This window comes from Vulpes lagopus, chromosome 7 (genome assembly GCF_018345385.1).
Source record: "Vulpes lagopus strain Blue_001 chromosome 7, ASM1834538v1, whole genome shotgun sequence".
In the NCBI taxonomy this organism is placed as follows: domain Eukaryota; kingdom Metazoa; phylum Chordata; class Mammalia; order Carnivora; family Canidae; genus Vulpes; species Vulpes lagopus.
This window is the reverse complement of record NC_054830.1, coordinates 51,068,645-51,094,652: the sequence shown is the minus strand read 5'-3', so window position 1 is coordinate 51,094,652 and position 26,008 is coordinate 51,068,645. Positions and strand designations below refer to the sequence as shown.

The following is a 26,008-nucleotide window of genomic DNA, read 5'->3' as shown; positions in this document are numbered from 1 at the left end:
AATTTTACCCTGAATCTTTCCATAAAATAACAGCATTATTGAGACATACCTCACTTACTATACAATTCACCGATGTAAAGTGCATAATTCAGCTGTTTTTAGCATGTTCATATGATTACCCAACCATCAATGCAATAATTTTACACTATTTATGTCGCTCCTAAAAGAAACACTGTATCCATCAGCAGTCAGTCCTATGGCATAGTCCTTTTCCTCCACTTATATTTCTTGGGAAATTAGTTCCACAAAACAACCTTCAATTTGTTCTAAACAAACTTATTACTATTTTTTCATCAATAAGGGCTTTTCCCTGGTGTTAGAATTCATGGTTTAGTGATTGACATGCTTCATGATTTTCAGATCATCTTGACATGACCACAATCCTTGCCTCAATAGCAATCAGAACTCTTTGGTTTAGGATCTGTGTTCTACTGGCCTGATTATTTTCACTGCTCTTCTCAGGATCATCTCTGATGACCTTATTGTCTTTCGTAGACCACAAAGACTAGCTCTGCATGTGCCATTCCTGATGTTCCACAACATGGTGTGAGGGTGGTAGAATGTCTTCTGTTTGGTTTCAAAGACTCTTTCCAAAGTATACTGCCTTAGGATCCTCACAGTGAAAGTGAAAACCACATTTTAGCAAATTCTTGCAGACTTAACAACATATTCCTATAACTCCTCCCCACCAGCTTAGCTTTTCACCAAATGTCACTGAAAATCTGAAAAAATATCACTCACTACTCCTTCAATATGATTTTACAAATATGTTGTGAATAAGTCTGCTCCTAGTACCACGTATGGAGGATTCCACAGTGACCATCTCTTCATTCAGCAAGTGCCTATCTGTCTTTAGAATGAACTAAAGTACTCAAGTGTGTTAAGTCCAATTTTTGCTGCATTTTGTTTTATTTGTTGATACCTGTTTTGGCGAAAACCTTTGATCCAAGCCCACTGGACCCTGGATGAGGGGTATACTCTCTGGAAGGCAGAGAGCAGGGAAGCAAAACCAGTAGTAGAAGTGGTACTTCTTTAGATCCTAGAAGAATATGACAGAGGATATCAGAGTAGCACCAATGATTAAATTGAAATGCAACTATTAATGTAATTCCCCACCGCCATGTAGACAGACACACTGATGCACAAAAGATATGATCAGCTGGTCAGAAAGTCTCATCTTCTATAGAACTCATGAAAGAATACAGAATTTCTCTTAAAGTATTCCTACACACCACACACGAATATCTCATGATAAACATATCAGCCACTTGCTAACAGAAAGTGTTGACAATTATCATCATCCTTGTTTAATATACAAAACCACTCCTGGAAGTAACTATTATCCCTTTTAATGGACAGAAAACTAAAGCTCAGAGGGGAAGAAGAACTCAATAAAACAAAAATACTGAGTGGTGGAGAAGGGGGCAAGATTCTGTTTCTGAAATTTAAACTCTGTTCATGGTACCAATCATCCATACTCCATAATCCATCTGGGGAGGCTCAACCACCAAACATGGTTACCACTCTTCATAATCAAATGCATTGAGCATGTTATTGAAGAAGCTGTGCTATCCATAACCTATATATGCCTGGGATAATAAAATTATGCTTTCAGAAATGCCTCATTGGTGAAATTTGGATCAGCAACTATTAAGCACTTGCTATGTACAAAGCAATACATTAGACACTCTGACAAAAAGATAAGTAAAACCCAGTCCAGCCCTTAGACAGCTGTAGAGGCAGAGACAAAGTGAGTCCATGATTAATGCCACAGGTCACAGAAGAGGTTCTGAGAACAAAGGAACATCAGTGACATGAGATTACATCTTCAGGGATGTATCTGACCACTCCTCCACCAAGGGATGCAAGGCAGAGACAATGACTCATGAAGCTGATCTTGAAAACTTCCCACTCAGGCTGGATGCTCTTGCCTCTGGATTCTTGCAGCCTTTGTGGCCTAAGTCACTCCTATGGTGGGATCTCATAGTTATATGGGCAGTTGGCAGCTTCTCCATCAGTCTATCTTTGGCTAATGAATATTGCTTCTTGAATCTTGCTAAGAATAAAGAATAGGTAGTTGTTTGATGACTCTTTATTGAGATAAAACTCACATACCAGAAAATTTACCATGTTCAAGTGTAGAACTGGGTGGTTTTCTGGTATATTGACAAGGTTATACCACCACTCAACTGCAGAACATTTTCACTGCCCCAAAAAGAAACTCTAATAGCAGAGCCCCTCCCACCTCTGTCAATTTATTAGTTAGAAAAACCCATCCACAGAGCTCCCCATTCTCTCTTCTCTCCCCGCCACCCCTTGGAACCAGTCACCTATTTCATGCCTATTCTGGGCTTTGGAATTTGTCTATTCTGGGCTTTTCATATAAATGAAATTGTACTAGATAACTTTTTGAAATAAATGTATATATAAACGTGTGTCTGGATGAGGAAGTATAGTAATTATAGTTTCCAGTTTCTAACTCTGCCATTAATTGATCAACTAAGAACAAATTCCCTTTTGACAGCAGCAAAACAAAATACAAAATTGAAATTAATGAAGTGCCTGTTCCTTTGAGTCCTAAAAACAGTAGAAAGGAAAGTAAAAACATCTCCAGAGATTATTCTCTCTTCTTTATACTTAAATGATTTGTCATAACTGATCTTTAGTCAAAGGTTAAACAATTCAAGATGAAAAACTTCACAATTTCTAAGAAGCTTTATCAGATCATCTTCAAAAGTCAAAAGGCTTGAATTTCTTAGAATTCTTTTCAGGATACAAAGGACCTCGATTAAATTAAACATAAAGCCCTTTGTGTTTGAAGATTTTAAAAGATAGAGACTTTTAATTTTTTTTTTTTTAAAGGCAAGGTAAGAATGATCAGTAAAAAGGGCAGCAGGGCCAACACACATGCTAACTCTAGGAAATGCCTTAAAACTTTAAGTAAGAGCTAATGTTATTTTTCTCATTAAACACAAATTGTCAGATTCTATTACTGAGAATTCTTGGTACAGAAAATATATCAATATTAAAGTAACAAACCCAGAAATCCTTACCTAGCATTACTTATCTCTTAGTAGCAGATCTACAAAATTGCTCAAATTTACAAGCAAATTATTAATGCCAAATTGCAGCCAATAATCTCATGAAGAATTTACACATTTTTTTCTCTCTCTCTCGCTATTACACAGAAAGCATTATAACACGTTAGGTAATGTGCTCCTTATATAATAGCACCCTTTGGCATGGCCTTCAGTATGATTTTTATCATTCTCTCCTTTGTCTTGGGCAGATATATACACAGACATACAAACATATACATACACAGGTGTGTATGTGGCTGGTATCTCTATAATCCACCCTTACATTTTCCCACACTGCCCATCATAGAGACCAGGTCCTTCCCTCTACTTCCCTAGGCAACAGATGTTACACTTACACAAATCATTTTTCATTCTTAAAAAGAAACACAGCTGTACGGACAAACTATGTAGTGTGAACTCCTCTAGTCCAGAAACTGTTGGGGGATTGCCATGATCCCCAAGATGTCACCTTTTCCTTATGTTGATGGACCCAGCAACTGATCTCCAAAGGACTGTACTGAAAAAAGACATTAGCAACAAAGAACCACTACTCCCTGAAGCTGACTTTATTGTGTCCTGAATGACAAGACATGGGTCACCATGTTACACAAACCATGTGATTATGATCAGTATGGTCAGTAAGAATGAATTAGTTTTCCACTGGTGTTAAGTGCCAGCACTATGGGGCCACTTATCAAATGAGTGTTTCTTGAACAGCTCTGACTTCAATTATACCAGGTAGTAGCTTCAGTGAAAAGAGCACAGTGTCCTATCGGCAGCCTGGACTTGGCCAGTGCATTTCAGCAGTCTAAATGTACCCAAGAGTCCATTTACTTACTGCAAATGTCAAGAGGAGGAACTTGTTGAGGAGGACAGGGTTTTCAAGAGCAGCGCCTGATTTTATGGCTTCCCATATCTGTCATAAGAAAGAGAAGTGTCAAGGCAGGTTCTCAGGCATCTCTGAACTTCGCTCTCAAGTGAAGCACAGAGGCAAAAAGCTTCGAGCTCTTCTTTCCTCCAAGCCCAGCACCACTTAACCCAGGCAGTAAAGTAGGATGTTACCTCACTCTGGCCACACTCCCTGTGGCCGCTGAAAAGACTGAAAGAACCCAGTAACCCTCCTCTTTGTCAGTCTCAGCATCCAAGGAGGCAAGCATGCCTTCCTTATTTCCCCCAAATAGGGGGGAAATAGTTTACTGCCTACTAGCTTACCAGGCACATCAGGATTACAGAATAAAAGACACAGTCTCTACCCTCAAGAAGCTTTGGGTTTGGTGAGGGAGATGGGCATAAATGTCCGAGTGCACCACCAGTTAGGACATGCTACCTCAAAGGGATGTGGAATTCCTGGAATTCGGTGGAACTGTCACCAAACTGGGCTGAGCAGGTGGAAGGGCAAGGAGCAAAGGAGGAATTCTAGGAGGCAGTGATCTGAACTAGATGTAGGAGATTTCTAGAAGAGGGATTATCTTGCCCTGAGACATGAAGGAAAGAGAATGATGAGTTTATGCATACTCAGCAAGTATTACGACCAGAAGCAGAGCTGGTATGGTTTGTAGCTGCTGATCACAAGATGTTTCAGCAGCTGATATTAGCTGCTAAACTCTGTCCACTAAGCAAGGCAAACAGTTGCACCAATAGGAGCCACTGAGTGGAAGAGAAGTTCCTGCCATCGACATAATAACCTTGGAGGAGCTGGACCAGAGAAGAGCAGGTCCCCACTTCTGAGAAACTAAGGGTGTGGGAACTGCTGGGGAGTGTCGACGGAGATAAAGGCTGAGCCCCAGGGCAAGGGGTGGGATTTCTGTGGGGAACAATCTGTGATTTTTGATGATGGATAAGAACCTGACCCCACTCTTTGGAGACAGGCTTTGAAATGTGCAGCCAGAGCAGGAGCCTAGAAGCAGTGAAACTGCAGGCCAAGGAAAACCACCATCATCCCCTGTATCACAAGCTATACCCATCTCAAGGGATGTAAAGGATGCCTTCCTCAGGACCAAAGGGAGAAGATTTCCTTCTCTGACCATGGCATCTACATAAATAAGACTCTTTTCTATTTTAAGACTAGTGTGAAGACCACTTGATTAAGTAGGTTAGAGAGGATAGGAATAAACTGTTCTCCTATTTTAATTCCTAACACTCAGATGTAAAGAAGTAAGGGAAAGATACTCTTGGCAGAGAGAATATTATATCCCAAAGACAGGGGTGAGAACAAAAGTAGGGGAAGGAACTGTAAGTGATTTATTGTGATGGGGGTCAGAGAAGGTAAGGGCAAGAATGACAGGGGAGAAAGGCCAAAGAGGCCAGGCCACAGGGAGCTTGTAAATCAGATGGAGTAGTTTAGATGGAGCCCGAAAGATCCTAGAGAGACTCTACAATTACTTCTGATAGCATTACAGTGCTTAAAAGTGGAAGCACAAAGAACAGAGAACACAAAGGCATGCAGACACAGGAACAGAACTCTCAGGGCTGGGTCAAGCTGCTTCCAAATGCTAACTGAAAGCAGCAGCAAAGCTTTTTACAACTACCCTGCCGGGACTTTCCAGCCTATCCCCAGCTGAGAGCCTGAAGGTCTTCTCCCTGACCTTCCCACCAACACGGGAGAGCTGCAAGTACTCTCTCCGAGATAAACCAGAGCCCACAGCTATCTTTAAGTACCTGCTCTATGCCTGTTTCCATGCCAGACCCATGTACGTGATCAGAGACACTGGACCTACCATGCTACCCCATCGTTTCCCAGCTCACCTCATCTGCTGCTTGCTCCAAAAGTAGCTTCTTATCTGCGGCCTTGAAAGCCTCAAGTGTGTTGGTATTAAAGAGCGTTCCAACAGCTGGGCAGCAGTGGGCTGGGGTGGGAGCACTCCTGGACAGGGGAGAAACATGGTTAGGCAGGCACAGCCAGGACAGCAGTGGGAGACAAAGGACAGTAGTCTATAGGGTAAAGAAAGATTAATCACATGTTTCTTTGGGAAAAGATGAATATCCTTGCTTAAGAACTAAAAAAATAGGCATTATATGCATGAAAAAAGCCTGTATATTCCTTTGCCCTTATCTCTCTTCCATTGCCCACCACTACACCCTCAAATATTTCATTACCTAGTTTTTACTCTTTCCTTTAACCTGAAAGGGAAACATCAATTATTGAAGTTCTACTGTGCCAAGAACTATACAAGTGTTGAATTTTCCTAACAGCTCTTTCTCCCAGTTAAAAGCTTAAGTAACTGGCCTAAGGTCACATAAAGGCAGAGCAGTATTCTAAAGCTAGAACTAGCAGACTCCAAGGTACTGAAGGTACTAAGCTGCCTACTTCCCACTCAGACACTCTCAGGCTTCAAGGCCCTGCTCTAAACCCTCCCCTTCCAGGAAGCCCCTCCCATTTCTCTGGTTATGGCCGGCAGAGGAAAATGAGCATCACATTTTATTTTATTTTTTAAAGATTTTATTTCTTTATTTGACAGACAGAAAGAGAAAATATAAGCAGGAGTGGCAGGCAGAGGGAGAGGGAGAAGCATGCTCCCACTGAGCAGGGAGCTCAATGCAGGGCTCAATTCCAGGACCCTAGGGGTCAAGACCTGAGCTGAAGGCAGAGGCATAACCGCTAAACCGACTGTGTCATCCAGGCATCCCAAGCACCACATTTTAATGTGTCTTGAAGACTGACCATCATACACACTCAACTAGAGGACAGTAAGCTCCCTGAGGGCAGGGAACATGTCTCCAGACCTCACCCCACCCAAACAGGCTCCACACAGAGCCACTGCAGAGCAAACTCCTAGTGATTGTCTGAGTCACCCAGATAATGTCATACCTGGGCTACCTGCCAATCTATCATGTGACATGATACAGAGTAATCAAAATCAGGGGAGCAGAAGATGAGTTAATTCTGAATACAAACTCAGATGTGGAAACATCTGGCCTCTTCCCTGAAATGATTAATTTGTGTTTCAGAGGTTACAGATGCTAAATGAAAATACCCATTTCATTAGTAGCCTAATATTGTTGTCAATTACAATTGCTGCAGAAAGAATGCATTTTTATTGATTGTACAGTTTCAAAGACCTCATATCTCTTGGAGTCTGTGTAAAATTGGATTCACAGGGGCTGCGAGGAGAAAAGATGGAAACCTAGAACAGGTGTGGAGAGGTGTGATGGGTGGCAAAGGCTGTGGCAAATGCTACCTGCAGGGCTCAGATGCCAAGTCCTAGGGAAAAAGTACCTTTCAATGGCCAGAGCTTTCCCTTGGAGGCGGACAAGTCAGCAAATCATATGTTGTTTCTCACAACTCTACTCCAATAAAATATTTTTCATCCACGTGGGAGGACATCAAAAAACAGTTTTGAAGAGAAAGAGAAATCACAAAAGGGCAAGACTCAGCGGAGAGGGAGGAGGAAAGCAGCACAGTGGTTGGTATACTAGGCCCCCGACATTCAGACTTGGCTTTATGAATTACTGCTGAAACAGAAAGAACAAAGCTCTGATCTAATTCTGATACAGGCACAAGAAGAAGGTACCCTTTTTCCTACGTGCTGGAGTGTCCCAGGTGTGTGAATGCAGTACCAAAGTGTCATCATGAAAAGTCAAGCAACTGCCAGCACACTGGTCAGGCTCCTAGAACATAGTGCTCATGCAGGTTAATCAGTGAGGACAAGGTGAAGCTTCAAAGGAGAAGACTTTTTCAGGAGTAAAGTCCCACCAGGGAAGGTAGCCAAGGAAACGAATTTAAAAAGTGATGGGGGAGGAAAAGCCATTCTGCCAAGCTCTCCAGGTTCAAGTTCACTTGTTTCACATAGATGGCTCAGAAGAAGAGTAGAAAGAGCCCTGGACTTGGATACAACACAATTTAGTATACATCCTGGTCCTAGACACTTATTAGTTTCTTACAAATTCCATTGATATTAAATGCCCTGAATAGGCAAATCCATAAGGTAGAAAGTAGACTTTCTAGGTTAGAAGTTACTAGGCCTGGGGGGGGTGGGTGGGCGGTGGGAGAAGGGAAGAATGTAGAGTAACTGCTAACAGGTATAGGCTTGCTTTCTGGAGTGATGAAAATGTTCTAGAATTAGTGGTGGCAGCTGCAAAACCTTGTGAATACACTAAAAACTGCTGCATTATACATTTGAAAGTGGTCAGTTTTATATGTAAATTATATCTCAATAACACTGTTAAAAGATCAGAATTAGAAATCTTCCCCATATACGAAAGCCAGCAGCAAACTCACAATGCTGTGCAGACTAACCAGGTAAAGGACTGATCTTAGAAAGGCCACAAGGAAAAAAAAAAAAAAAAAAAGAAAGGCCACAAGGCTGGGCCTGCTTGAGGATGCTAGCTCTAGAAACTTGGCTTTCACTTCATTCAGTCTCCCAGGACTTACTAAGGAAAGTACTGAAGCTGGTTAGCACCTGTTATTCACATCTGGCCAAAGGCAGGCATGTAGCCAGAACCCTCAAAACAGGCAGGGTAGTGGCCAGGACAGAATAAATCCCTCAGAAGAAAGCAGAGGTAGTTTTTGAATCTCTGCTCCACATGCACAGCTCTGCATGCCCATGAGGAACTCTGGGAACCTAGAAGTCACACTCAGTCTGGGGGCATGTGCCATTATCTCCTGCTTGCTGTAATAATTTGAGAATCTGTTTTGCAATATCCGCTAACAGACTCCACTGCTGTCTTTCCCACCAACCACACCACATCCCGTTTTAGACAACCATGCATTTAGACTGCTTGTAATTGATTTCAACAGTTATTTGAGCAACTAGTACATGTCAGATCTGTGTTAGGGGCTAACAAGATAGCAGAGATTAAGAGAGCCTGTGTCCTGCCCAGATGATTTTGCATATGAGTCTCATTTCCTTAACTATTTTTTATTTTTTTATTTTTTAAGATTTTATTTATTTATTCATAAGAGATACACACACACAGAGAGAGGCAGAGACACAGGCAGAGGGAGAAGCAGGCTCCATGTAGGGAGCCTGATGTGGGACTCGATCCCGGGACTCCAGGCTCACGCCCCGGGCCGAAGGCAGGCGCTAAACTGCTGGGCCACCCAGGGATCCCCCTTAACTATTTTTTAAAGTTTTTTGAGGGCAATGGTTATGCCTTCTATTTCTCTAATTAAGTCCAACTTGAGGCTTAGAAAAGAGAATATTTCTTCTGACTGCAAAGATAAATGTTCCTAAAGGGAAAGAAGCCCATAGAAAGGAAAACTTTTGTTTTAATGGGTCAGTTTCACATTTATGCAGAGATTTTTCACTGAAATCTATTCTTCCCTTCTTAAGCAGAAATAAAGTACATATATGCTGCTTGTAGTGGGGCACCATGCTTCCCAGTCTTCCTTGCAACACAGGTGAAGGCCCACGCTCTCCCCAATGGAACCTAAGTGACACATGTCTCTGCTTTGCAAGGTAAAAAGTGACAATTCAGGTTGCTGGTGGGTTTTTTTACTTGTTTTTTCTCTTTCTTTCAAGATTTTATTTAAAATCAAATTAGTTAACATATAGTACAGTATTAGTTTTTGGGTAGAATTTAGTGATTAGTCACTTGCATATAACACACAGTGTTCATCACATTAAGTGCCCTCCTTAATGCCTACCACCCAGTTACTCCATTCCCCCATACACCTCCCCTCCAGCAACCCTCAGTTTGTTTCCTCTAGGTAGGAGTCTTCTCGTGGTTTGTCTCCCTCTCTGTTATTTTATTTTTCCTTCCCTCCCCCTATGTTCATCTGTTCTGTTTAAATACCACATGATTTCACTCATATGCAGAATTTAAGATACTTTTTTTTTAAGTAGGCTCTATGCTCAACATGGGGCTTGAACGCCCACCGCTCAGTTCAAGAGTCACATTCTCCACTGACTGAGTCAGCCAGGTGCCCCCTAACGATTCAGTTCAGTTTTAAGCAGCACACACAGACAAGCCCTCCAGAATGATGGAAACATAGAGGGAAGAACACTGAATCCCAGTCCTAGACTATTAAATGGGCAAGAAATAAACCTCCTCTGTATTTGAATTTTTTTAATTTTTATTTATTTATGATAGTCACAGAGAGAGAGAGAGAGAGAGAGAGGCAGAGACATAGGCAGAGGGAGAAGCAGGCTCCATGCACCGGGAGCCCGACGTGGGACTCGATCCCGGGTCTCCAGGATCGCGCCCTGGGCCAAAGGCAGGCGTGAAACCGCGGCGCCACCCAGGGATCCCCTCCTCTGTATTTGGATCATTACATTTTGGGGTCTGGTTTGGCAGTACACCCTACCCTAAGACAGCTCTCTCCAGTGCAAGATGGCTGATGACTAATGAAATACTACTTGACTGCTAATTCACCTAATGTGATGTGGAGAACAGGACCTTATAGTGCTAACTGCTGGCAGACACCCATTAGGCTTCCAGGGACTCAGAGGATAAGGGATTTACCTGATGCTATGAAAAGCTGAGATACTCTTGGCATCTATAAATGAGTACTAGGACTCTTAGCTCTTCAGCTGTATCTTATTCCTCTCTGCACGACCAGTGCCTAGCACATCCTATTGTCAAAACACAGAGGAAGCAATCAATAAGTATTTCTGAAATAACTATTACACCTTCACTTTTATTACAGCACAGAACATACTACAATGCAAATACTTATCTTCTACCTCTATCCAGAGCTCTGTGTTTCCTAAGTCTTTGCATTCCTACCACCTACACATCCTGCACATAAGAGGCATTCAACATCTGATGAACAGATTTATAAACAATTTCCCTACAAACCCATGCAGATGTACAGCAATAAAACAAAGAAAGAATAATAATGAAAATAATTTGGATATGAAGAACTCCTTTCTTCTGTGGAGCTCCAAGCACTTACATTAAACTCCCTAGCTCTCTTAGCCTTTTTGGGCTACTATAACAAAACATCACAGACCAGGTGGCTTATGATTTATTTCTCATAGTTCTAGAGGCTGGAAATCCAAGATCAAGGTTCCAGCATGGTCAGGTTCTGGTGAAGGCCCTCTTCCAGTCACAGACTACACACTTCTCACTATGTCCTCGAGTGGTAGATGATGTGTATCCATCTCTGGGGGTCTGTTAAGGCACTGGTCCCACTTATAAGGCCTGTGTCTCATTACCTAACTCCCTCCCAAAGACCCCACCTCCTGATACCATCACTGTGGGCACAGGGTTTTCAACATATGAATTTTGGCAGGGACACAAACACTCAGACCAAAAGCACCAATCATCCTAAGACAGATTCAGAAAATCACAGACTTGTAAAACCAAAAGGAATGTCAGAAGCCAAGTGCCAGAGATGAGGAAACTGAAGATGAGGAAACTAAAAGCACTTACTCTAGGTAACAGAGTTAACCCACTACAGATATCAGGTCGGCCAGCTCCAGCTCCACCACTAGGGCATGCTTCATTCCTGCCCATCTCCCCAACAACCCAGCACACACCCTTGTATACTGCGGGTATTTAACAGCACAATGAAAAGATGGGACTAGTCAAATTGAGTCATTCATGTGAAAGTCATAGCTGTCCAATCAGATTTTCTTACCTTCATCAACTAAAATTTCTGGATTGTTCAAGTTTAAGATGTTTGGATTTTGTAATAAGATCAAAACCTAACTTCTGTGAATTGCTTTTTCCTATAATTAATTGTTCCAAAGAATAAAATTATTAAAATCTATTAAAAAATATAACCCTTCAGTCTAATTCCAAAATAAAGATGAGAGCAAGTCTAACTGGCAATTAATGTTAGATTCTTCAGATCACACTAAAACTACACTGTTGATATGCCCCCTTGAACATCTTCAGATAATTTAATGATTGTACACTGTGGGTTATTTTCCTTATTATCTTATAATTGCTTCAAAGGTAAATTAATCTCTACCAAAACAAGAGAGAGATTATCAGGATTGGATTTGTTTTGACAAGCAATCACAAAGAATTTATTACAGAGCAAGAAAGGTCTGAAGAGAACAAGAAACACCAACACATACCTTTTAAAGATATAAAGACTAATATATTTTTTAACAGGACCATGTTTTGTTTATTTTTCCTAAGCCATTCTTTCCTCTCAAAGTGTGGCATATTATTTATTTCAGCATATCAAATCCCTGATTTACGTGGGATTTGATAGGGGAAAGGACTAGTATCAGCTTGGATTTATGTTATACAGTTAAGTTTTGCAATTTGAGAGAGAGGAATCAAATGTGTTGACTTTTGAGAGATTTTAAAAATATATTCTATGCCTAAAATCAACAGCACAAGAAACAACACGTGGTGGCAAGGATATGGGAAAAAAGGAATCCTCATGCACTGCTGGTAAGAATGCAAACTGGTACAGACACTGTGGAAAACACTATGGAGCCTCTTCAAAAAATTAAAGATATAGTACTGTATGATCCAGTAACTGCATTACTGGCTACTTACCCAAAAAAGACAATAACACTAATTCAAAGGGATGTATGCACCCCTATGCTTACAGCAGAATTATTTACAACTGTCAAATTATGGAAGCAGCCCAAATGTCCACCAACTGATGAATGGATAAAGAGGATGCGGTAGATACATACAATGGAATGTTATTCAGCCCGAAAAAAGAATGAAATCTTGCCATTTGCAACAACATGGATGGAACCAGAGAGTGAAATAACTCAAATACATATGATATCACTTACTTAAGAAATTAAGAAACAAATGAGCAAAGGGGATGAGAGAGAGAGAGAGAGAGAGAAACCAAGAAACAGACTCTTAATTATAGAGAACAAATGGATGGATGGCAAAACGGAAGAGGATGAAGAGATGGGTTAAATGGGTGATGGGGATTAGGGAGTACGATGTCATGATAAGCACCGGGTAAGGTGTGTAACTGTTCAATTCCTATATTATACACCTGAAACTAATATAATACCTTGTATTAACTAACTGGAATTAAAATAAAAACTTAAAAAAGCCAAAAACAAATAAATAAAATAAAAATAAAAAATATATTCTAGGGATACTTTACTTGCAATACCCTAACCTTTGACTATTGCTACTTTCAAAAGCCAGGCAGTCCTTACAAAGACCGCTTGGCTTTTCTCATAGCCTACATCTTGACACTGCTAATGTGGAGAAAGCAAAAAACACTGACTACCCTGAAGCCTTCAATTCTTCAACCATTAATTGTTGTATAGCCCCTCAATATGGTTTCAGCTTCACCCTCCCATGTGGAATTCAGTTTGGAACTACAAACAGCCTAATCAACAAATCCAATGGCCCTTGCACTGAACACTGACCTTTCTGCTTCTCACATGTTGATCAACTCTTTCCTTCCTGAAAGCATCCATCTTTGGTTTCTGTAACACTTTTCTGGTTCTTCTTCCTCTCTGACAATTCTCATCTCCTTTGAGAGTTCTGTATCTTCCTTCTTGCACTCCCTCATCAGATTCATTCACTGTTCTGGCCCTTTGTTCTTCTTATATGATAGCCTCATGATCTCCTCTACATGGATGACCCTTCCTCCTTGACTCCAGTGCCTCTTGGACATTTCTGCCAGATGATGCCATCTCAAACTCAATATGTTTTAAACAAAGTGTACATCCTCCTGAAAATCAAATCCCCCTCCTGGTCTATTTCTGTGGAAGATAACAAAATGCCCCCAGCTACTCAGACTACAACCTGGGAAATAGATTTCACTTTTCTCTCATCTCTGCTTCCTAAATTTAGCCACCTATGACCTTGGGCAAGCCATTTTACCTTCTGACCCATGGTTTCTTTGTCTGGAAAAAAAGAAAAGTCACATCTGGCAGGTCTGAAAGGATTACATATGTGCAAACACCCATATAATCAAGTCAATAAATATCTCTCTTCTCTCCAGCACTCCCTATGGCCCCCAATAAGAAAAAAGACTAACAACTTTTTGGGGGTATATGTCATATTTCTTTGTATAATACCTTACACAGTGGCTTGTATACAGAAGTAGCCTAATAAATGTTCACTGATGCCCATGGATAAGCAACTGAAGGAGTAAGTCAAGAAGTACCAATAAGGAATCACAAAATATTAACTAAAATCAAAAGCAGAAAGGATATTATCTAAGTCTCAATCAATCTAGATACTTGGCACCTAATAAGCTCTGATAATTATCTGCTGAAAAAATAATCCAGTAGTCCTAAGCATTTAGCACATGTCTCTGTGCAATGGGGGCTACAAGAGAACTGGGGAGATGGCCCTGCTTCTGGTGGTTCCCCCAGTTCTCCCTGCAGCCCATCTAGATGCAAGGTTAAGGATGCTCATTCCTCACAAAAAACAAACATTTTAGATTTTAAGCAGAAAAATACTCACATGTCAAAAGCACTGAACTCCAACGTTAAGCGAGCTGGCAGCCCAGCAGAATCACCTGGACAGAAGCATTATCACATTTTCCATTATGAGTCAGCAATAGCATTCATAACTAAAACATCTGTGAATAATTTTGTTCTCTTTCTTGAGTACTAAGTGCCCTGTCCAAATTCCTGGTCATCCATATTCAATAGGGACTTAGTGGAAGATGCCAGAGCTTTTCTGAATTTGAGGAATTTATCAAGAATATAAAAAAAATTCATCAGGGGATCCCTGGGTGGCTTAGCAGTTTAGCGTCTGCCTTCAGCCCAGGGCATAATCCTGGAGTCCTGGGATCGAGTCCCACATCGGGCTCCCTGCATGAAGCCTGCTTCTCCCTCTCTTTCTGCCTCTCTCTCTCTCTCTGTCTCTCATGAATGAATGAATGAATGAATGAATAAATAAATAAATAAATAAATAAATATCTTTAAAAAAATTTCATCAGAGAAAAAGAGTTTCCAATCTCCTCCCTCAGCAATTCTAAGCAATAGGTATTGATTTTTTGGATTAATAACTGGAGTCTCACTACTCACTTTCTTTTCCCCACAACAGAGGAAAAGTGAAAATGAACTTGTGTTAGAAGTCAGGAAGTAAAATGGGGATAAAAGGTATAGCCTCAAGAATATAACTAATGTTATTGTAGTAGCATTGTATGGTGACAGATGGTAGCTACACTTGTGGTGAGCACAGCATAATATATAAACGTGTCAAATCACTATATTGTAAATCTGAAATTAACATAGCACTGTGTGTGAACTATACTCAAATAAAAATTAATTAATTAATTAATTAATTAATTAGACAGTTGGGAAGTAAAATAGAAACCAGTGAAGGGTATTAATTATAAAAGACAAGGGTGTCCCTTTTCTGAAGGAAAACTGACCCTATACTGGAGGGCAGAGAACATAACAAAAGACGATGGAGTTTACTGTTGCCTACCATTGTAGTAATAGCCCTTAATATCCTTGGGAGCTTCGTCTAGCCGATACTCATTCAGCTTCCTCTGGGTCAACTCATGCCAGAATCCCACATCCAAGGCACTGCTAAAGGGAGCAAACAGCAATTTGGAGAGCCCGGGATCCCCCAAAGCTGCTGCCATCATTTGATGCCTCCTAAAAAAAAACAAAACAGAACACAGCAAAACAGCGCAAAATATGAGGAAAAAAACATATGTAATAAGGCATAATCAAAACAAAAAGTGATGGGAGATACACAGGCTACCTGAAGACATAACTGAAAACCATCCTGAGTAATCTGCCTATGTTGCCAAGTTTCGCCTCCTGATGACACAACTGATTGTCTAAGTAAAGTAAAGCCCTTTCTCTGAGGCCTTTCCGGCCTTTACCTCTGTACATCTTCCCTTTTCATTCAAGTCAGTCTGATGCTGCACAAGTGCTATTCCTTCCCTGACATAATCCCTGTCTCATAAATATCTGCCCTCCTGTATGGTCTTGGAGAACTTCACAAGTGCAAAACCCAAGCCCAATTGGCCAGAAACACAACAGAGCCAACTGTCAGACCTCTGAGTGACAGCAGTACTTGAGCACCTCCCACTGAGGAGAATGAAGAAATTTTTGCCCATCTAACCTGCATTTTTTTATATCACATATTTTAACTTTTAAATGCATGGAAAATGTGCATTTTCTTTACTATACGGATTTTAATATTTCATTCCCCATCCCCCAATATCATCAAATAAATATGACCCTACAGGCAATCATGCATGTGCACACTATAACTCCCCTGTCTCTGCACACTCTCAGGGGGATACCACCCCCAGCTAGAGAAGTACAATACTAGAGGAACCCAGTATATCCAAAAAGCAAAAGTGGGAGAGGTCTCTTCACTTTCCACCCTAATTTCCCTATGACCAGATACAATAACATTTCTTCAGCAGAATGGATGAAGAGTCATGCTAGATGACAACAGTTCAAATCTTTTATTGTCTGAATTTTGAGCCAAGATTATTACATAGCTTTCAGTTTTCCAAACTTGTTTGATTTTGAAATTAAGAGGTAATGAGCTTTCGACTGATAATAACTAGATGGTAAAATGCAAAGTTATCACTACATGAAAGTGCTAAAAATCCAGAAAGAGATGAGTATGGGGCAGAACTGGAGGAAGTCTCAGGGAAGAAGCTCTTTAAAACTCCCACTGCCTCAGTATGCACTCTCAAATCATGCTTCAGACATCTGACCAAAGGTTTTCAAACTTTTCCCAGTGTGAGGGCTTATTAAAGACTGAGAATGTCTGGGGTCCACCTGCTGGAGGGGAAAAGGGAGGGTGAAGGTGAGGAGTCTCCAGGTTGGACTGGCAGGTCTGATTCAAGTTTGATACTATCTTGATGGTTTTAGGCCACTGCCGCTCTTAGTTTTGGAGGCCCCACCTCCAAATCATTTCAAACATATTTAAATGTACTCCCGTCCCATGTTAAATAAATAATTTCTGGCTTTTAGTTATTGGAAAAGCTTTTTAGAATTCTGTACTCTCTGAATGTTCATCTTTTCCCAGGTCACACCTATTTCCACAGGCGCAGGGAAAGCTCATAGATCCCATGCACCGGGGCTTCAATGCCCAACAGAGAAAACAGATCCTCATATAGGTGACCTGGGGCCTTCGTGTTGAGAAACATGGGGTTAGAACACCCAACAGCCTCCTCCAATCGCTCCCCTCTATTCTTCCTCCACAATGCTTTCCACTATTGGTTTCTGAAAGATTCCATGGTCAGACCTCTCCTTGGTCTGTAAGCTTCTCAAAAGCAAACTTACTCATTTTCTACATCAATTTCTTTTTTTTAAGGTTTTGTTTATTTGTGTGTGTGAGAGAGAGAGCCAAGGAAGAAGGAAAGGGAAATGCAGACTCCCACCTGAGCAGAGAGCCCAATGTGGGGCTCGATCCCAGGACCCTGAGATCATGACCTGACCAAAGGCAGGTGCTTACCTGACCGAACCACCCAGGCACCTCTCTACATCAATTTCTATCTGTATGTCAGATACAACTGACCAACATATATAGTTGACCCTTGAACAACACAGGTTTGAACTGCATGAGTGCACTTGTACATGGAGTTTTTTCAATATGGTACAGTACTATAAATGTATTTTCCTTATGACTTTCTTAATATTTTCCTTTCCCTAGCTTACTTTATTGTAAGAATACAGTATATAAGACATATAACCTAGAAGCTATGTGTTAATTGACTGTTCATGTTATCAGTAAGGCCTCTGGTCAACAATAGGCTACTAGTAGTTAAGTTCTAGGGAGTCAAAAGTTATACCTCTATCCTCCATGTTGTTCAAGGGTTAGCTGTATAAGTATGTTTTAAAGCCAGGACTTGGATTTCTCAGAGACATCTCAAGTTTGACAAACTCCAATCTGAACATTTCTTTTCCCTAAATTCTATCCCTTTTCCTTTTTTTTTTTTTTAAAGAATCCACGGTTAAGTGGACCCTACATGTTTCTTTTTTTTTTTTTAATGATTTTATTTATTTATTCATGATAGACAGAGAGAGAGAGAGAGAGAGAGAAGCAGAGACACAGGCAGAGGGAGGAGCAGGCTCCACGCAGGGAGCCCGATGTGGGACTCGATCCTAGGACTCCAGGATCACGCTGTGGGCGGAAGGCAGGCACTTAAACCGCTGAGCCACCCAGGCTGCCCTCTATCCCTTTTCCAATTTGTCCTAGTTTACTTAATAGTATCACCTTAGATACTTAATAGTATCACCTACATCTGAGGTCAAAACCTCAGTCATCTTCACTTCTTCTCTCACATTCAGGAGGTCAGCAATTGCTAGAGGCTCACCCTTAAATGGGCCTCTAGAATGGGAGGAAGGGAACAGCTACTGAGCACTGCCCAGGACTGGGCACTGCTGCAGGAGTGTGCACCTGAATGTATTCCACTGGAAAGCCCTAAGAAGTGACGGTTCCAATTTTACAGGGGAAGAAATTGAGGTTCAAAGAAGTAGGAAGTCCACAGAAGGACATACAGGTTGGAAAGCGGGGTGAACTGGGGAGGACAAGGATCCAATTCCATATGTCCACACTCTTCATACAATTTTGTGCTTCCTGTTCAATCGGCTTCCCTCCTCTCCATCCCTGCTGCCACATGTCAGGCCCACCATCTCACACCTCAGCTCCTGCAGTAACATGCTCAGAGGTCACTGCCTTCTGTCTCTGTACTCTCCAAACAAGATGTCACACTGCCACCAGTACTGATCTGCTCACGGGGGCTCCCTTCTTTAAACAAACAAAAGCTTACCACCTAACTCCACAGAGAGTAAGGTGTTCACATTGTCTCAGTCTGCTTTCCTTTCCCTAGGAAACCTCTCCTCATCTCTACCAGGAAAATTCCTTCTCATCTAATTAAGATTATTTATAAAGCTCTCACTAATGCCCACTGTCAGTGGGCATCCATGGTTCCCTTCCCCATGATGACAGATGAAAATTTCCATTAGAGGGATGCCTGACTGGCTCAGCGGTTGGGCGTCTGCCTTCGGCTCAGGGCATGATCTCGGGGTTTGGGACTGAGTCCCACATCGGGGTCCTTGTGGGGAGCCTACTTCTCCCTCTGCCTGTCTCTGCCCCCCCCCCGTCTCTCATGAATAAATAAAATATTTTTAAAAAAATAAAAAAGAAAATTTCCATTAGAGCATTTATACCATCATTTATACCATCATGAATCATACTTGCTTTTTTGATCATACTCTTTTTATAACTTTTTAAGTAATAGCAGTACTAGTAGTAACTATTCTAAGTGAATCTTTATTCGGTGCCAAGCACTAAACATTTTACACATTATCTTATGATAACCCCGAAGTGGTTGCATGGTGCCTACTTTACAGAAGAGAAATGGAGGCACTGAAATATCAAGTAACATTCCCAGAGTCACTCAGAAAGGAGAAGAGCTAAGATTATAACCCAGGTCAACCAGCTTCAAAGCCCCAACTGTCATTACTACGCTGTACTGCCTTGAAGGAAGACACCCCTTTTCAGAGCCTTTATATTGCCCACCAGCCACATATATACTAAAAGATAACCATTTTGAAAAACATTTACATACTAACTTCCTCTCCAACAGTCAAAAGAAAAAAGCTGCAGTCAGAGTAATCATCCAACATGGAAGGAAATCAACACAGAAGCATACAGTGGTACAAATGGATCTTTGAAAGCCTCTGTGTGATGGGTCATCAGGCCCCTACATGCTTTAGTCATCCCCAACTTACTCTTAAAGGTCAACAGTAACTCATCATCATTTGGATGACCTGCTAAGGTCATCCCCATGGAATTTTACCAGTGCGAGACAAAAGAGAAAACTCTCATCTATACTGCACTTCAACAGCTGGGAAAAAGTAAATCAGGAAGATCACTTAGGAGATAACAGATGGGGGATGCCTGAGTGGTGCAGTGGTTGAGCATCTGCCTTCGGCTCAGGGCATGATCCTGGAGTCCTGGGATCGAGTCCCATGTCAGGCTTCCCACATGGAGCCTGCTTCTCCCTCTGCCTATGTCTCTGCCTCTCTCTCTGTCTCTCAATAAATAAATAAATAAATAAATTTTTTTTAAAAAAAGGAGATAACAGATGGGCATACTAACAAAGTAATCTGCATAAGAGGCACATCCTTCAAACATTTTCTGACTTATTTGATCTTTGAGAAATTTCAAACAGAACCCAAGAGTCTATTTCACAAGAGGATATGGTTGGTATTCAGCCATTGAACTGCTGCTTGACAGGCTAAGAAAACAGAAAGGTCCTAAGCAGCAGCAACATGTGATGAGGACACTGCTGGAAATATCTAAATACCATACTCAAATATAAATGTATCACTTAGGAACCCATATATCTGTGTCACACTGCTATCTTCCTTAAGCTGGAAGGAAAAATTTAAGAAGCAATGATCAAAATGGAATCCTGGAGGGAGCAGTGAGTTAATAGGTACAAAGTAATTTATGTGTCACTAACCTAGATCCAAACATCATGTGCTTCCTAAAAAATTACATGCCTATACAACCCAAGACAGCACAAGGTGAGAATTCTGGCCTCTGCTTACTTAACTTAGAACATTAAAGATTACTTCTATCATACTTCAACACCACATACTGACATAGTCAAGGAAGGAAACTGACAGGGGCATCAATATAAATGTGGTTCAACTTTTTTTTTTTTAAGATTTTATTTATTTATTCATGAGAGACAGAGAGAGAGAGACAGAGGCAGAGACACAGGCAGAGGGAGAAGCAGGCTCTCCAGAGGAGCCTGATGTGGGACTTGATCCTGGACCCCGGGGATCACACCCTGAGTCAAAGGCAGATGTTCAACCGCTGAGGCACCCAGGCGTCCCTCAACTTTATTTCTAACTATTTCTACCATATTCAGGATGTGAAACCCAGAAGTTACACAAGATGGGATTGTGTCACTTCCACTGAAAGAGGAAAGACTTTGATGAGGATTCAATGCTGTCATGAACAAAAAGCCTAGCAGTAATCAAAACATCCAGTCAAGATTTAACTGAAGTAGCAGGTAGGTAGTTAAGCAATACAAACTCTCTGGGTCTGTGTGTACCACGCAAAGGCGGTGCAAATTTCAGGTCTTACGAAAACAAAATGAAATCACACTCAGCAATTTACCCAAGTGGGAGCTCAAAAAACACCACTATCTGACTATTTACCAAAAGTTTCTTTACCATTTCTAAGTCTGTAAAGTCAAATCCCCTGCTGTTCTTTAAAGTCAAATCCCCACAGGAAATGGGTAACAATGGTTGCCTCCCAAGAAAGCAGCTATGGAATCAGGAGACAAGGGTGGGGAGAGACTTATTTTCACTGTATGGCCCTATTCCCTTTGTATAGTGTTTGAAATTCAATGAATTGTGTGCATGTGGAATAATACAGAAATAAATAAAGAAAAAAGCCCCAACCCAATGGCAAGATGGGGAATGAAACACACCAAAAACTACCAGCATAGCTGCTTTAATTCCAAGAAACATCTGAGAGAGCTCTGATGCAACAACCATGTCTTACTCATCTTTCTTCAGCACTCAGCACACTGTCTAGAATATATTAGGAGCTCAGTAAATGTTGACATGCAATAATAGCACTCTTCCCCCACAAAAGGCCAATAGATGGATGCTATAATGAGATAAATTACAGCAGATTTTAAAAATTACTAATAGCCCGAATTGTCCAAATAAGAAACAGATTGGCTGGAGAGATAATGAATTTTCCATTAGTGGAAGTGTCCGAGCATATATTAGATGATTATTAGCCAAGTCATATTGTTCAAAGGATTACTGTATCAGGCAATCAGACGAGACGAGGGCTTGGCAGGCTTTTTCTGAAAAGGGCCAGATAGTAAATATTTTAAACACTGCATGCCAAAAGTTTCTGTCATAGTTCCTCCTCCTGTTTTACAACTCTTAAAAAATGTAAAAACAATCCTTAGCTCATGGACTACACACACACAAAAAGGCCTTGGTCAGGATCTAACCTGCAGGCTGTAGTTCGAGGACCCTCGGCTTCCTTCCTACTTTTTCCAGGACCCCTGCTACTACTGCCTCCCAACTTTTCTGGTGCCACCCTGGAGGCCCCACCACTCCGCTGACTAGATGCTGAAGAAACATCAAGCTGCTTGGTTCTCCTGTAACACAACTGCTGTGCTGCCTTGGCAACTCTGAAAAAACTGCTCCCCCTGTCTAAAAGGCACCCTTGCCTCTGTGACTGGCACTTTTCAAAATCCAGCTTGGAGATTATTTGCTCCAGAAAGGCTTCCCAAAGCTGCCTTTCACTCTCTTTACTCCATGTTTGCTCTGCTCCATTGGCTATGGTTAATCACTCCTGTCTCTAAGCTACCTTTACATTTAGTATTACTGTCTGACTCTCTGCTGATCTGTCTACTTCCATCAACCTGATTATAAATTCTACAGATTCAGATCCTGGCTCATATTCCTCTCAATATACCATACTCCCTTGCAGAGTGGCTCTCAAATGCTACTAAGATGAGTTCTAGAAACCTTTTATGGGTACCTATCATAAGAGAAGCAAGAGTTAAGAAATAAGCCAGGCTTCTGCAATTGGGAAGACAAACTCCAAGCTTATTACCATGGAATACGGAGATGAGAGTAAGAAATCATGAAGAACATATGGAAATAGGCCATGTGACTTAGAAGGTCTCTAAACTTATTACTGTATTTTAGGACTAAGATCTTAGTGGGCAAGAGATATGCATGTACAAATCAATTGAAATGAAACCTTACTCAACCAAATACAAAATCAGTAAAGAATCAATCTTTCTTCCTGAAAGTATTCCCATGGCTACAGAAGTTAAAAGCCTACATTCAGTCTCAAAGTCTCACCAAAAAAATGATTAATCAAAAGAGAGAAAAAGTGACTCTACAGTAACAAAATCTGGCAGATTCCATCTTCATGTAGGGACTGAAGTTAACACCAGCAGCAATGGGACAAACAGACATGAATACTATCTGATGGAATGCCATGAAAAACACAAACGTCTATAGCACTCGGCTAAAAACACAACTTGGGGCTTATCGAGAGGAAACGTCAGGTAAACCCTAACTAGAAAACCTTCTACAAAATGACTTAGATGGGCTTACAATCTTCCAAAGTGTCAAGGTCTTAAAAGTCAAGGGAAGACTAGGAAATTGTCCCAGAGTAAAAGAGAAAGACGTGACAACTGAGGGCAACATGTGATCTTGGGTTGATACTCTGCTTTTATAAAGGATGCTATTGGGACAGAATCTGGATGGAGTCTCTGGGAGAAGGGCACGTGAAAGTCTTTGTCTTATTCTTGTAAGGCTGCAAGTCTGAAACTGTTCCAAAATAAAATATGAAGACAATTTTAACACCTGCACACACCTAGCCTATGTTATTATATACTCAACAGGCAAAACCAATTAACATAATAGAAATTAGAAAAGTAATCACAGGATGGGGTGGGGCTAGTGACTGAGAAAGGACAATAAGATGCCTCCTGGGGAGCTGGAAATATTCTATGTAACTTGAGCTGGGCGGTGGTTACAGTGCACATACCTATGTAAAAACCCATGAGCTTACAGATTTATGATTAGTGCATTTTATTATATGTATACTACACTTGAACAAGAAAAGTAAAACAGAAAGTCCTATATTCAGAAAGTCCTGGGGATTCCTGGGTGGCTTAGCAGTTTAGCACCTGCCTTCAGGCCAGGACGTGATCCTGGAGTCCCAGGATCTAGTCCCACATTGGGCTTCCTGCATGGAGCCTGCTTCTCCCTCTGCCTGTGTCTGTGTCTGTGTCTGTCTCTCTGTGTGTCTTTCTTTAATAAATAAATAAAATCTTAAAGAAAGAAAGAAAGAAAGAAAGAAAGAAAGAAAGAAAGAAAGAAAGAAAGACCTACAGTGATCCTACAGAGAACTTCCTGTATTCATTTAATACTTAACAGATTACCTCTTTAAATCTAGCTTTGGTGAAAAGAAATTCTTGCTCTAAATAAGTCTAAATGAAATATCATTTCCATAAATTTCTCTGACATTTGTTATTAAAGAAGCTGAAGACAGAAGAGTTTTGGCTTTGCTGCTTATATAATTAATTGGAGCAGGAATGCTCCCTGGTGAGTCTGTCCAACTGGTCTTTCTCCAGCGGGGGGCCAATAGGATTGGACACAGCAAGTATTACACCAGTGTAGGATTTCTGGAAATGAAGAAGGTAAATTGGTAGAAGATAGACAACAATCATAGTGATCAAACAAACCTGTCTTCAGGGAAACTAGATCCTTGGAGAGATAGCAGAAAAAGAGGCCAGCCAAACTGTACTAAATTGCTGTAATTTGTCCATGTGTGTGTTGTTGGGTTTTTGTTCATCTGCTTTGGGAGGGCAGGGAAGCTTCTAATGGTTCAGAGAAAGGATGCTAAAGTGACAGCAGTTGGGAGTCTGGTCTTCAAATAGACCCAAATGCAAGTTCCAGTTCCACCTCTTATTGGCTGAGGAGCCTTGGGCAGGGAACTTTATCCCCTCTGCCTTCATTTCCTCATCTCCGAAATAAGGATAATTATACCCAAGCCCTGAGGTCGTTGGAAGGGCTAAATGAGAAAGAGTATGATGTACCTATCCCAGTGCCGGGCACAGCCAGTGCTCAATACATAGTAGTGCTGTTAGTTCTTCTTGTCAACACATCCCTCCTGCGTTAGCTGACAGAGCCTGACTAATGTGGTTGCCTTCCCCATGTTCACTATGAAAACTTTCTCTGCCTTAAACACATCTCATTGAAGCCTTGCCTCCCTCAAAGGAGCATTGCACTCACAGCAGAGATTAATTAAAATGGAACGGATGGTATCCTGCTATAGGCCATCAAGGGGAAGTGCAGAGGAACAAGTTCTAAGGGTTAGGAGCACTTTGTGTTCAATTTCTCTGAGGTTGCGTGGGGCCATTCACTTAGCAGAAGTGGCAGAATAACCACAATTTGGCCCTGAAGTACCTCCTCTGGGCCAAAATGGAGCACATAGAGCAGACTTCTGTTCTCATTCTCACAGCTACAGGCCGCGAGCTCTGGCAGTCATTAAAATAAGCACCAAACCACATGGCCAAGTCCCAATGTCAAGCAGTATATTCTTAGCTGTGGATGGGTTAAAAAAAAAAAAAAAAAAGAGGCAGAGAGGGCCAGGAGTGGGGAGAGGGTCCCTTTGGCATATGGAGCCAATGCATGTTTTGTTGGCTAGTGATGCTCTGCATCTTCAAGAATTTTGGAAATAATGTGCAAGGCTTCCAAAGAAGATTTACAAGCCCTCCCTTCCAACAGGAGGGGAGCAAAGTTCCAAACTTTGAAGACAGATTATTAGCCTTTACCAGAAGATAAAAACTCAGGATTCCTACAGAGGAATCAGCTGATTCAGAAGCCTCAATTCCTTTTAAAAATCGCATTAGAATCAAGATGCCCCTGAGCCAAACCGATGTCTCCGCAAGACACCAAGTCATCTAAAATGGCTTTTTTTTTTTTTTTTTTTTTTTTGGTAACTGTACCGTGAGGTGATCACAATTGATCACATAAGCAGGCATGATAACTGCTATTACGGGCGAGTTGTCTCCCTCACCTCTATGTGTACCCCTACAGACTGGCATTATTTGCTTCTTCAAGAAGTCAATCAGAGAACTGACAGTCACCTCCACAGTCTTCAAACTGTAACCTTCATTCTCATTGGCTACTTCTGGCAGTTGTTTTCCTTCTGCTTTAATAATCTTTACCTTCGGGATCCCTGGGTGGCGCAGCGGTTTGGCGCCTGCCTTTGGCCCAGGGTGCGATCCTGGAGACCCGGGATCGAATCCCACGTCAGGCTCCCGGTGCATGGAGCCTGCTTCTCCCTCTGCCTGTGTCTCTGCCTCTCTCTCTCTCTCTCTGTGACTATCATAAATAAATAAAAATTAAAAAAAAAAAAATCTTTACCTTCATATATAGTCTACTTGTTCAGCCTCAGTTTTTGAGAATGGACGCACTAGATACCAGCCTTGTAGGGCATGGGAAGCCTACGAAGGAGAGGTAGCAAAAGCTGTAAAAGCTGAGAAGGGCTGTGAGACAGGAGAGAGAAACAACACAAGAAAGCTGGATGCATGA

The 26,008-nt window shown here is 41.4% G+C and overlaps 1 protein-coding gene across 13 annotated transcripts in view; it reads right to left on the bottom strand.

The window, feature by feature from the left end:
• Positions 1-26,008, bottom strand: part of ATG7 (autophagy related 7) — a 234,927-nt gene that overhangs the window by 201,788 nt on the left and 7,131 nt on the right. For 10 of the 13 annotated variants that reach the window (XM_041763260.1, XM_041763262.1, XM_041763258.1 and 7 more), the window contains 5 exons: positions 15,354-15,526; positions 14,379-14,433; positions 5,826-5,943; positions 3,919-3,996; positions 923-1,039 (listed from right to left, as the gene is read on the bottom strand). In XM_041763260.1, the coding sequence (XP_041619194.1) occupies positions 923-1,039; positions 3,919-3,996; positions 5,826-5,943; positions 14,379-14,433; positions 15,354-15,516 (531 nt within the window). In that variant the 5' untranslated portion in view covers positions 15,517-15,526. Of the gene's footprint in view, positions 1-922; positions 1,040-3,918; positions 3,997-5,825; positions 5,944-14,378; positions 14,434-15,353; positions 15,527-25,840; positions 25,921-26,008 lie in introns of all 13 variants that reach the window. The other 3 variants (XM_041763261.1, XM_041763259.1, XM_041763257.1) reach the window with 1 other exon arrangement.